The sequence below is a fragment of the Physeter macrocephalus genome, chromosome 3, assembly GCF_002837175.3.
Source record: "Physeter macrocephalus isolate SW-GA chromosome 3, ASM283717v5, whole genome shotgun sequence".
NCBI lineage: Eukaryota > Metazoa > Chordata > Mammalia > Artiodactyla > Physeteridae > Physeter > Physeter macrocephalus.
The window spans coordinates 25,425,949-25,438,156 of NC_041216.1; the positions used below are offsets into that span (position 1 = coordinate 25,425,949).

General features: G+C 46.5%; 1 protein-coding gene and 1 pseudogene across 7 annotated transcripts in view; both read right to left on the reverse strand.

Moving 5' to 3' along the window:
* Positions 1-1,736: 1,736 nt before the first annotated feature.
* Positions 1,737-2,276, reverse strand: LOC102984397 (nucleoplasmin-3-like; annotated as a pseudogene).
* Positions 2,277-3,959: 1,683 nt separating this feature from the next.
* Positions 3,960-12,208, reverse strand: part of CA6 (carbonic anhydrase 6) — a 36,184-nt gene continuing 27,935 nt past the window's right edge. For all 7 annotated transcript variants that reach the window (XM_007110300.4, XM_007110299.4, XM_007110298.4 and 4 more), the window contains 4 exons: positions 10,911-10,980; positions 7,580-7,737; positions 5,022-5,145; positions 3,960-4,330 (listed from right to left, as the gene is read on the reverse strand). In XM_007110300.4, coding sequence (XP_007110362.2) covers positions 4,230-4,330; positions 5,022-5,145; positions 7,580-7,737; positions 10,911-10,980 — 453 coding nt within the window. In that variant the 3' untranslated portion in view covers positions 3,960-4,229. The remainder of the gene's footprint in view (positions 4,331-5,021; positions 5,146-7,579; positions 7,738-10,910; positions 10,981-12,208) is intronic.

A 12,208-nucleotide genomic window follows, 5' to 3' on the forward strand; every position in this document is an offset into this window, starting at 1 on the left:
GAATGGATAAAGAAGATGTGGTACAAATATACAATGGAATATTACTCAGCCATAAAAAGGAACGAAATTGAGTTATTTGTTGAGACGTGGATGGATCTAGAGACTGTCATACAGAGTGAAGTAAGTCAGAAAGAGAAAAACAAATATCGTATATTAACTCATGTATGTGGAACCTAGAAAAATGGTACAGATGAACCGGTTTGCAGGGCAGAAGTTGAGACACAGATGTAGAGAACAAACGTATGGACACCAAGGGGGGAAAGCCACGGCAGGGTGGGGATGGTGGTGTGCTGAATTGGGCGATTGAGATTGACATGTATACACTGATGTGTATAAAACTGATGACTAATAAGAACCTGCTGGGCTTCCCTGGTGGCGCAGTGGTTGGGAGTCCGCCTGCCGATGCAGGGGGCGCGGGTTCGTGCCCCGGTCTGGGAGGATCCCACGTGCCGCGGAGCGGCTGGGCCCGTGAGCCGTGGCCGCTGAGCCTGCGCGTCCGGAGCCTATGCTCTGCAGCGGGAGAGGCCACAGCAGTGAGAGGCCTGTGTCTTCTGGGCATGACCCCAGTAGACTTAGGTAGATTTCTTGTTTGCTGGCCTAAAAAGATATCCCAGGTTCATCTTGTATATCCTTGCCCCAGATCTGGAATCAGCCATTTCTCCAAGGAGCCCTGGGTCCTGATGGTGGGAAATAACATTGAGAGACCACTGTCTGGATATAAGGGTGTTCATTGCTATGGGGTTACTCTTGTTTGTACACCTGAGTGCACAAAGCTAGGAAATACCTGGGTTTTTTTTTTGGCCGCTTGGCACAGTGTGCAGGATCCTAGTTCCCTGATCAGGGATGGAACCCGCACCCCCTGCAATGGAAGCATGGAGTCTCAACCACTGGACCACCAGGGAAGTCCCAATATGTGCTTTTAGAAAGAGAAAAATATTTTATAAATTATACTGATATTTCCAATTCAAATCTACAAATACAGGGTTTTTACTTAGCTTTTTTTTTTTAATTTTATTTTATTTATTTTTTATACAGCAGATTCTTATTTTTACTTAGCTTTTTAAATTTTATATTTGATCTCTATGTTCCTATGCTGAAAATCATGCTACTAAAGACATAAACATAATTATTTATGTATATATAGTAACATAGTAATTACACACACACACACACACACACACACATCCGTTCTTCTTGTCCTTAGGATTAAACCCCACTAGGTATGATAGTAAAAATACTGTGTTTAAGGAAAAACTCTTCTCTCTGTGTTTATGCCACCAACTCAAAGTATGATTGTTCAGTCATTTTACTGTGTTTTTACATTTTAAGTTAACTGAAGTTTTAGGGATTTTAAAAATCATTTAAATTTGATTTAATTTTATAAGTATGTAAAACCCAAGATTCCAAAGTTAAAACTACCAAACAGGGTGCATCCAGAAAAGTCCATTTTCCGGCCCATCCTACACCCTTTCCCGTGCCCACCAACCCCCTGCTTAGGTAACCATTGTAGTTAATTTTGGTTCTTTTTCCCTTTTTTCAACCTTTATCCAAAAATGTAAAAAATGTTTAAAATGTGTAGTCCTGAGCTTCAGATGCTGAACTACAACCTCATAGGCAAGTGGGGAGAGAGGGTCAGGATAGAAGTTCAGAGTTCCTCCACTCCTGTACCACACTCCCGCTGTGGTACAGGATTAGAACACCAGGGCCCTATGGAGAATGGGACCCCCCCCTCTCTCCTAGCACCAGACCAAGACCCCACCCACCCCACCACTACCCTTCCTCTTCAATGGAGAAGACCCCAAATTCTTGAAACTTGTACAGGAACCTGGTGCATGGCGCACGTGGCAGGCAGCTAGCCAGGGAGGGTCAGCGCTTCCCCCCCGCTTCCTGGCAGGCAGGAGGGGTACTCAGCCTCTTCCTCCTCACCTCTTCTTCGCTCTCTTCCTCAGCAAGGTCATGGCTTATAGCAACAATCTGGTGCCGCCCAGTGGTCCACACAGGGCCAGAACCTGACTTCAGGCGGAAGGTTACAGGTGGCTGGAACTGGAAGTCATCCAAACCGAGCATGGGTTGGCCGGACAACTTGAGGTTGGCCACAGGGACTGTGATCTCCTGGCGGTCGTGGCTCCAGGCCACGACTTCTACCACCTCACACTCACGTTTGGCCCCCTCGGTGGGGCAGAGCACGGTCGAAGCCAGCACGTGGCCGCGTCACCCTCTTCCTCTACCTTGAAGGTGAAAGAGCGGGTGTGGCCGCGGAGATCGGAGCCGGCGATTCACGCGCCCACTTCTCAGGGACTCCTTTCTCCCTTTTCAAGCACAAACAGGCTTGTGTATCCCTGTTTTCCTGTGTATTCATTGACTTGTTTATAGTATCTCTCAACCCTGAACGTAAGTCACTCCTTGGCTATCTTGTTCACTGCTTCATCTCCGATGCACCACAGACTCGTTTCTGGTTGAAAGGATGACGCTTATCATGTCATCATGTCATCCCTGCAGGAAACTCTGCAACAGCTGCCCGTCACGCACAGGGTAAAATCCAAAACCTTTAGTGGCACGGAAAGCATTAGTGACGGATGCCTGACCTCGCCCAGCCACGTCCCCACTTTCCCCGCCAGCTCCCTGGAACCTGGTCCTCTGGCCACACTAGACTACTCTCACCTTCCGTACGTGCTACCCCACTGGCCGCGGTGCCCCACCTGACTCACCAGATGAACTCCTCCGCCTTACAAACCCCCACCAAGCCCCAGCCCCTCCGCGGAGTTTTTTTAAACAGTTGTTCTCCCTATGAGAGGGTGATTGGTTATGTAAACGTCTGTCCTGCTCACGGACCAGAGCTCCGAGTGTAGGAACCGTCCCTGCCCCTCTCTACGCCCCAGTACCTAGCCCGATGTCTGCAGGTGCTTGACAAAGCTTGTTGAATAAATGAAAGGGACAACTTCTGTAGTTAAAGGAACTGGCATACAAAAGACTCGGGCAAATCCCGACTTTATCGTCTACCCCCTGGGCGATCTTGGGTTAGTCACCTGGCCTTTCTGCAACTTGGTTTCTTTTTCCATAAACTGGGGGTAATGCAGCTTCATTGAGGACTGCCTGGAGGGGTCAATGAAGTCAGGCAGGAAAGTTCTTTGGATACTATGAATAACGACATGGAACAACAGAGGTAGTAATGAGAGCAGGTAAAGGGATTCAGAAGAATGAGGGTGAGCCCAGTCGGCGATGAGGAGGGAGCTGAAGATGGACAACGAAGGTCCTCCATGAAGAGGATGGTAACTGGCCAGTAAAGGTTAACAGCCATCCTGCAGGCTGCTCCCAAGGCTTGTCTTATTTACTCAAAACCACCGCCCTAAAAGACAGCGAATTTTATTATCCCATGTGACTAGTAATGGCAGAACTAGCACTTGAACCCAGGACTAGTGACAGCAGACACCATTGGACCCACAAGGACACGACCTCAGGGAAGCCCTTACCCCTCCCCCCAGCCCCCACCCCCCCCTCCTCTCCTGGGAGCCCGCCTCCTCCCTCTTGTCTCTCTCTGACTCACTGGGCACCATCACTGCTCCAAACGTCTCCACCCACACGTTCCTAATGTAAGAGGAAAGCACCAAGTCCTAACCGCTGGACCGCCAGGGAATTCCCAGGTCTCTCTCCTTTCTCTTAAGAGAAATATGATGTTGATTTTTATGAGGCTGATTTAAAGAGGGGGCACTGATGGGTCCCAGTAGGTGACATGACGCTTTGGGATAGCTTGGGATGTGAGAGTGGGGGGAACCTTCCTTTCTCAGATCTCAGATCTCTGGAAATCCCTCCCACCCTGATTTCTACCCCATCACCTGGGTCCCTCAGGATAGAGCAAAGGAGGGATATTTGAAGTGGTACAAAGGCACAGAAAAGAGAAAATTTTAAGTAACAAATTTCCAAAGTTATTTTATTTCATCTAAATGCTACGGGGGTGCTTGGGCTGATTTGTAATTTAGACACATCAATGTGCGTGATTCGAGAGGAGGATAGTTAGGTCTCCATCTCCTTTAAATTTCTATTCCAATCAATTCCCATTGGTGTTGTCTAACTCAAATCCCTTCTCATATGTTTAAGCCATCTCACTTCCTTTCATGGATGATGGTTTCTCCTGTTTTAATCAAAAATTAAACAGGTGCCTCAGTGGGAACGCTGTGATCCAGACATACAGGGCTTCTTGGAGACAAGGCAGGGCTCACTCTTCAAGGTCATTACCCTTGTCTTTTTCTCTTTGCTTTCTTCTGTTCAATAAACCTTCTCAAGTACTCAAGGTTACTGTCAATATTGATTAGATAAAATTGGAGCTCAGAGCCTATAAAAAGAAGAGTTAATAGGAAAAGTTCAGAACTTTGGAGGTCCCCATGCCTACTTCCAGCACCCTGGTGTCTGCAGCTTGATCCCCAAGATAAAGGTAGTAGACAATTGTGGTCTAGTTAACCCCACCTGGAGGGAATTTATAGGAGGAGCTGTGGATGGGTTTGTAATAGAGATCAAGATAGAAGTGTGAAATAACTGAGTTGGATTTGATAAGATTAACTTGAGCCAAAACTCTTATGGGAGTATCTGGATGTTGCTTGAGATCTTGCTTCTCCTACTGTCTCTGGCCAAGACTAGGTGGGTAATAAATCATGTAGCTGTTCATACTCATCGTCTCCTCTGTTCTACTCACTGGTACCACTGCCTGGACTGGGAAAATGAGTCATCCATCCCCTTTGCCAAGGCCTGTACAGCCCTGAGCCTCCTGCTGTTTAGATAACTCTCCTTCCTTTACTATATTTTTTTTAGGCCATGCCGTGTGGCATGAGAGACCTTTGTTCCCCGACCAGGTATCGAACCCATGCCCCCTGCATTGGGAGCATGGAGTCTTAACTACTGGACCACCAGGGAAGTCCCTTTTCCTTCCCTTACTATTGCCAGAAGAGATGGGTCCACCCAGAGAAGGAGGAAAACAGGAAATTATAATTGCAAATTGCAAGGAACAAACAAGAGTTGATCTCACTCACGCTGATTAAGTTGAGACATGAAGTTGGCTTCTACCACTCTGTTGTTCAGGGGCTGGGTTCCACGGTAATCATTGTGGATGCTCTTGTTCTGGTGATTCAATAAGGAATTCTCCAGCTTCCAAACCTGCAGGCAACATGAAGGGAATTATGGAGAGGAGAGACACTGGGTGAGTTTTTAAATTTAGCTAGCAACTGAAGTAGAGCTTGGATTTATATAACCCTGATAAAGCGGTTGTGAGAAGATCTCAATTCCAGAAGTGGTGCTGGGTGCTATGTGCCAGGCCATTAATCCACCCATTCATTCCTCCAACAATCTCTTTTAATGTTTTTCTATGAGTATTTAGTCAATAGTAGAGAGGAGAGAAAGAAGTAAACAGAGACATACCAAGCAGCAAGCTCAATTTTTGTTTTTTTCTGAAAATGTCTGTATTTTGTCTACATTCTTTTTTGTTTAACATTTATTTATTTATTTGGTTGCTCCAGGTCTTAGTTGCGGCAGGCAGGCTCCTTAGTTGTGGCTCACTCACTCCTTAGTTGTGGCTCGCCAGCTCCTTAGTTGCAGCACATGCAATCCTTAGTTGCAGCAGACAGGCTCCTTAGTTGCAGCATGTGGGCTCCTTACTTGTGGCTCACCAGCTTCTTAGTTGCAGTTCACCGGCTACTTAGTTGCAGCTCGCAGGCTCCTTAGTTGCAGCTCACCGGCTCCTTAGTTGCAGCATGTGTGCTCCTTAGTTGCAGTACGTGGGCTCCTTAGTTGCGTTTCACCAGCTCCTTAGTTGTGGTTCACGGTCTCCTTGGTTGTGGCTCGCTGGCTCCTTAGTTGCAGCACGTGAACTCTCAGTTACGGCATGTATGTGGGATCTAGTTCCTTGACCAGGGATCGAACCTGGGCCCCCTGCATTGGGAGTGCAGAGTCTTATCCACTGCGCCAACAGGGAAGTCTCTTGTCTATATTCTTGAGAGACATTTTTGCTGCCTGCACAACTCTAGGTTAGCTATTCATTTCTCTCAGTTCCTTGAAAATATGGTTCCACTGCTTTCTGACTTTCATTGTTGCTGTGTTGAATCTACTCTTGGTCTGTAGTATTTCTTTCATGAAAATCTGTCTTTTCTCTCTGGTTAATTTTTAAATCTCTTTGTCTTTGATATTTTGTGGTTTCACTGTGATGGTTTAGTGTGGGCTTATTTTGTTTTCATTGACTCATTGGGCTTCCTTCATATATGACATGGTGTCTTTCAATTCTCTGGAAAATTGTCAGCCAACATTTCTCAAATTATCCCTCTTCTCTATGCTACCTCTCTTCTCCCTCTAAATTTCAACCAGACATTTGTTGGACCTTTCTAGTATATTCTCTATATCTCTTTACTTCTTTTTCATATTTCCACATATTTCTCTTTGTGCTGCATTTTACATAATTTTGTCAGCTCTGTCTTCCAGTTTTCTAATTCTTTCTTGAACTGTGTCTAACATGCTATTAAACCCATTTGTTGGGTTGTTAATTTCATTACTATCTTTTCATTTCTAGAAATTAACAACCTATTTGCTTTTTTTTTTCTTCTTCAAGTTTACTTGGTCATTTTTACACTTCTTTCCTCATATTTAAAACTCCTATACATATTAAACATACTAAATATGTTTAATTTTACATATTATGCATTCTTTATGCATATTAAACATATTTTATATTAATTGACTGATAATTACTATATCTGAAATCTTTGTAGTTCTATTTCTGCTGACACTCATTCATAGTGCCTTTTTCCTGATATTTTGTGATTTTTAAAAAAATTGAGCTCATTTCAGGTAACTTTATTCATGTAAATTCTTATAGATCTGGATTTAAGGTTCATTTTTCCTGAGATAGTTGACATTGGCTTTTGTTAGGTATCTAGGGGCACTTCCAACCTGGTTGGCAATGTTTTTTGTGCAGTTATCAGAATAGGGGTCTTTCCACCTTTTCCTGGAATAGGGAAATGGAAAGTTTAAAAAAAGAAATATTTGTTTCTGAGGAGGAACATTACCCAGAAGGAAATGTCAGCTTTGTTTTGAAACCTCAGTAACATCTGTCCTTTATTTAACTCAACAAATATTTTTTATGTACCCTTGCTATGCTGAAGGACAAAAGACAACTGATACAGCTCTTCCCCTCAAAGGGCTACAGGCATTTTATGTGGTAAAAGGCGAAATATGAAGCTATCCTTCTTGCATGAAGCCATTTATGAAGTAATGTATTACTTCATATAGAACAGTGCCTGGCAAGAGCAGCTCTCAGTAAATATTTGCCTTCACTGTGCAACTCTTGTCCTATGACTTGGACCACATCCCAGTTTTTTTGTCACATCACCTATAGGTTTCTTGGATTCCCTGATGCCTGTTTGCCCATTTCTGCCACCACACTAGTAAGATCACCCATAGCAATAGAGGTGAGGCACTGCAGCCCTGTACATGGAAAACACTGTAGGAGCCCAGGTATCAGCATTAGGTGAGATCTGGGGAGCACTCTTGTTAACCAGGCCGTTGAAAGGAGAGACTTTGATAAAGTGATTCTACACACTACCTGTGTCCTGGAGAGCTTGACAGTATCTGCCAGCACAAACCAGCGGACGTTCTCAGTACAGGGAGGTGTGGTGAGTGACCCCCAGTAGCTGTAGTAGTAGTGGAGGTTCCCAGGTAGCATGTCCTGAACGTCAAGGCCCCTCAGAACTGTGCTTTGTCCTAAAAGAAGGGACAAAAAAGAATGTTAGGGACCACTTCTGCCCCTTGCAAGGACAGCTCTGGCTCAGAGCTCACCATCTTTAAATCTCCTGATTTAAGCAGGGGGACATAGAACCTGGTCATTGGGAAACATCCCCCAGTGTTCTGCTTCCAGGGAAGCAAAGACTTGGGGCAGAAACCCACTCAAATACCTCCTCCTGGCTGAGTGGCCCTGGCTGGGTCTGTATAAAGGGGACACCCAGGAGCATTGCTGTGAGGATAAAGGGGAATGTGTTTATACAGTGCTGGCACTGGACCAGCACAGAGGAAAGTGCTCATGAGCGTAGCCCTCACCATCATCATTGTTAGGCAGAGGATACATTTTATGATAAGTAAAAGAAATTATGACTCCTCAAGGCTTTGGGGTAAGTGCTCTCAAAGAAAGAACAAAAGTCCTTGAGTTGTGCTCATTTATAAATGAAGGGGAGGGACAGAGATTAGAAAGGCAGAATCAGAACTAAGCGGGAGTCCAGGTGCAGGCATCAGGTCACCGGCGCTTCCTGCCATGCCCATTGGGAGCCAAGCTCAGCCACAGGTGAGGTGTAGAGAGGGGTACATCCACAGGGCATCAGAAGCCACCACAGCACCCACAGTTATCGCTGCATCTATAGAATTCCTCTTTTGTTCATGTCAGTGACGCTGAGTCCCTGAACTCAGCAAGAGACTATCAAAGCAACACGGACTATACATAAACAGGTTTCTTTAACCAAGGCTGTGAAGTGTAGTAGTGCATAATCCCATAAATAAGTAAAAGATTTCTAAGTTTTGTTTTTATTGGATAGATTTCAAGATATAACCTTCTAAAGGACTCTATTGCATAGATTTTGTTTCATAACTCCAATACGTTCAAGTGAGTGAAGAATTCCATAACCATGGTGGAGCCACTGTGGAAAATAATATGGCGGTTCCTTAAAAAATTAAACATAGAATTACCATATGATCCAGAAATTCCACTTCTGGGAATATACCCCAAAGAATTGGAAGCAGGGAGGTAAAAACAACAGGGCTCACTGATGGTTTGGGTGTGACAGGGCAGGGTGGGGAATGAAAAGAGGGAAGTCCAGAAAAATTTTGGGATTTTTGGCTTAAACAAGGGGATGGATTAGGATGCTCTTTGCTGAAATGAGAAAGTCGGTTTAGGGACAAGCCTGGAAAGGGACGGGAATAAGTTATGCTTTGGCCATGTTACGTTCTAGATCCATACGGCAACATCAACTAAACAGTTGGTGAAGGAATCCAGAGTTCAGAGAGAGGCCAGTGTTGTGGGCAGTATTGATCAACAGTGGAATTTATTGAATTGGAGAAGGAAATATATCAGGATCAGTTAGTAGAAATAGAATATCTGAGGTCAGTGAATTCAAGGCAACTCCTTAGCTATACCACAGGCCTGTGGTGTCTCCTGCTGGCTTTGTTCATGGTCAGTAGATTAACTAGACAGTTCTTGCCTCTACTTTGCCTCACCTGTCCTGCCTGATGCTGTTGTTGCCTGGAGGACCAGATAGAGATTTTTGGAGTCCACAGCCTAAAGATGACAATTCAGGCCATGGGACTAAAAATGAGGTCACCGAGAGAAGTCAGAGTCCTGGCACCCTCTGACATTAAGGCAGGAGCCAGGAAGAGAGAGCAAGAGAGTAGTGCTGGGGGTGGGGGTGGGGTTTGGCCAGAATGCAAGCCGCGTGTAATGCATCACGGTTTGGAGGTGGAGTAAGAGAAGAGGAGAAAAGTGCGCAGGAGATCTGACAACCGGAATGACCTTGGAGGCTTAGGGTGAGTGAGAAAAGAGAACAGGACAGTAGACAACTCTTTCAAGGGGAGATGAGAATGGGGTGGAAGCTGAGGGAACGATGGGGTCAAGAGATGGGGTTTGTGTTTTGAAGTGGAAGAAATGAGAGCGCTGTGCTGTGTGTTGAGTGGAGTGATCGGGTGAAGGGTGAGATGCAGGAGAGAGGGGAGAGGGGCAGGAGAAAAGGCCCTGAGAATGGGGGATCGGTGCCCACATGGAAGGTTGGTCCCGGACCAGAGCAGGGACCTCTCATCCAGTGTAACAGAGGAGGGGACATGGAGTTTGGTCAGGTGCAGGCAGGTTAAGATGAGTGAGTTTCTGACTACCTTCTCCATGGAGTGGGAGGTCAGGCGTCACCTCCAAGGGAGAAGCTGGGGCCAGAGAGGAGGGGCTTTGGGAGAGAGGAGAAAATACGATGCAGTAATTTTGGAGAGGGGAAAAGCAAATGCCCAGAGTAGTATTTCAGGATTTCTGAGCAGTGTTAGTACTTGTGTATATTTGTCGCTGTGAATGAAGCTAGATGTCTGTGTGCTTCTCTCTAGCTACATTCAGCCATTTGGCTACAGGCTGTGAGTAAGTGGAAGTTAGTCTGGGGCTTTGCCAGGTGAGCTTGTGGAGGGATGGAGGGCATTTGAGTGGGCGTGTCAGAAGTATGGCCCGTGGAATCCAAGCTAGGTAAAGAGAGATGAGAGGCATGAGGCGTGACTAGTAGTGAGAACGTGGAGGTCCATGGATTGGAGGTCAGCAGGTTGCTGGAGGGAGCGAGGACTGAGGTCAGGGACCTGGAGTCTGGGAGATGTGGCTAAAGTGGTATGCACACAACCAGGGCTGCAACAGACCTGGTTACTGCTCAAGGTCAAGGGTTGACCGTGGGAGTGGACAGACACTCTGACAAGAGCCCTGCCTTCCGGCAGCAGAGATAAGGGAGACCAGCCCTGTGTCTGTGTGTACAGGCACCGTGACAAGAGGCTTCACTCTTGAGATTCTTCTCAGCTTGAAGCCAAGGAGGCCATCTCTCTCTCTAGGGACCAGGATCATCACTACCAGCTGGGGCCAGAGGTGAGAGTCACTTAAATGAAGGTATCCCTCATTCGTGGAACTCTGGCCATCCGGAAGTTCCCACCGTGGCAATTGACAGGTAGAGTTTATGAACGGGTTTCTCAGAGGTGTGCACAGCCTGAGCCAACCCTGGGAACTGCTGGAACCAGAGACCTTGCACAGGGAGGGGAGCGTCCCCAGGCAGCCTTATCTGCCACCCTCCCCACCAGCAACACTCTTCTCTGCTCCCCTGCCCCCATCACACTCACACTCATTCCTCCGCCCTCGTGCAGCCGCCCTGGGTTTCCCTTACCTGGATACCTGATGCTCTTCAAGCGAGAAATGAAGTTGCTGTAGTAAGCGTTTTCAGCATTATCCTTGACCTGCAGGAGAAACACAGAGCAGTTCACCTAATGGAGAAGGGCCGTCCGTCCAGTACTATCCCCGCTAATCCAGCTATTTTGTACACTGGCTGCTTGGGCAGAGCCTCAAGGGCAAGGAGGCAGCCCACCTGTGCCCCACTTGTGCTGGGGGAGACCATCCGGCTGTTCTTTGCCACCAAGTGCCTGGGCTCACCAGTCTCTTCCAGAAAGACAAGATCTGAAGCATTTTGGCAGCTTCCAGGGAAAAGAGCTTCTTGGTGGTGACTGGTAGTGTCCTCAAGGAATGGCCAAAAGTCACTGTCAAGATATCCCCAGTGGGGCTTCCCTGGTGGCGCAGTGGTTGAGAGTCCGCCTGCCGATGCAGGGGACACGGGTTCGTGCCCCGGTCCGGGAGGATCCCACGTGCCGCGGAGAGGCTGGGCCCGTGAGCCATGGCCGCTGAGCCTGCGCGTCCGGAGCCTGTGCTCCGCAACGGGAGAGGCCACAACAGAGGGAGGCCCGCGTACCGCAAAAAAAAAAAAGATATCCCCAGTGAACCTGTTTTGGGCAACATCAGCCACAAGTCAGATTCACTGTGTTTTTTCATTTGTTTGTTTGTTTTTGTTTTTTTGGCCATGCGGCATATGGGATCTTAGTTCCCTGACCAGGGATCGAACCCATGCCCCCTGTATTGGAAGCATGCAGGGTTTTTTTTGTTTGTTTTGTCGGCAGGCGGACGCGCAACCACTGCGCCACCAGGGAAGCCCTGAAGCATGCAGTCTTAACCACTGGACCGCCAGGGAAGTCCCCAGATTCATGGTGATGAGGGGCCTTGCTCTTAAGTGCTTCCTTCTTCATCCTCCGGACTTTTGACTGAGTGAAGGAAAGCCAGATGTCCAAGGCAAAACTGCTCCAATTCTGACCACCGCCATCCTTTATTTATTGTATGAGTGTTGACTTTTTAGAAGTCAGAATAGTTGCTTTTTGTGAAAAAGGTCTATGGACAATGGTTCTTTTCAGTCAGTGATGCTGATCCATTCTTCCACTGGGTATAGATTCAGACTTTCTTGGATTTCTGATTGCCATTTATTTGTTTTCTAAATGTCTCATCTTTTTTTGTTCCTCTGTTCTACCTTTTGTATTAAACAAATACTTTTAGTGTACCATTTAACCATGTTAAGTTATTAGTGGTTGCTCTAGTGACTACAACAAACAACTTATCACAATCTATATCAGGTAAATCCTAACT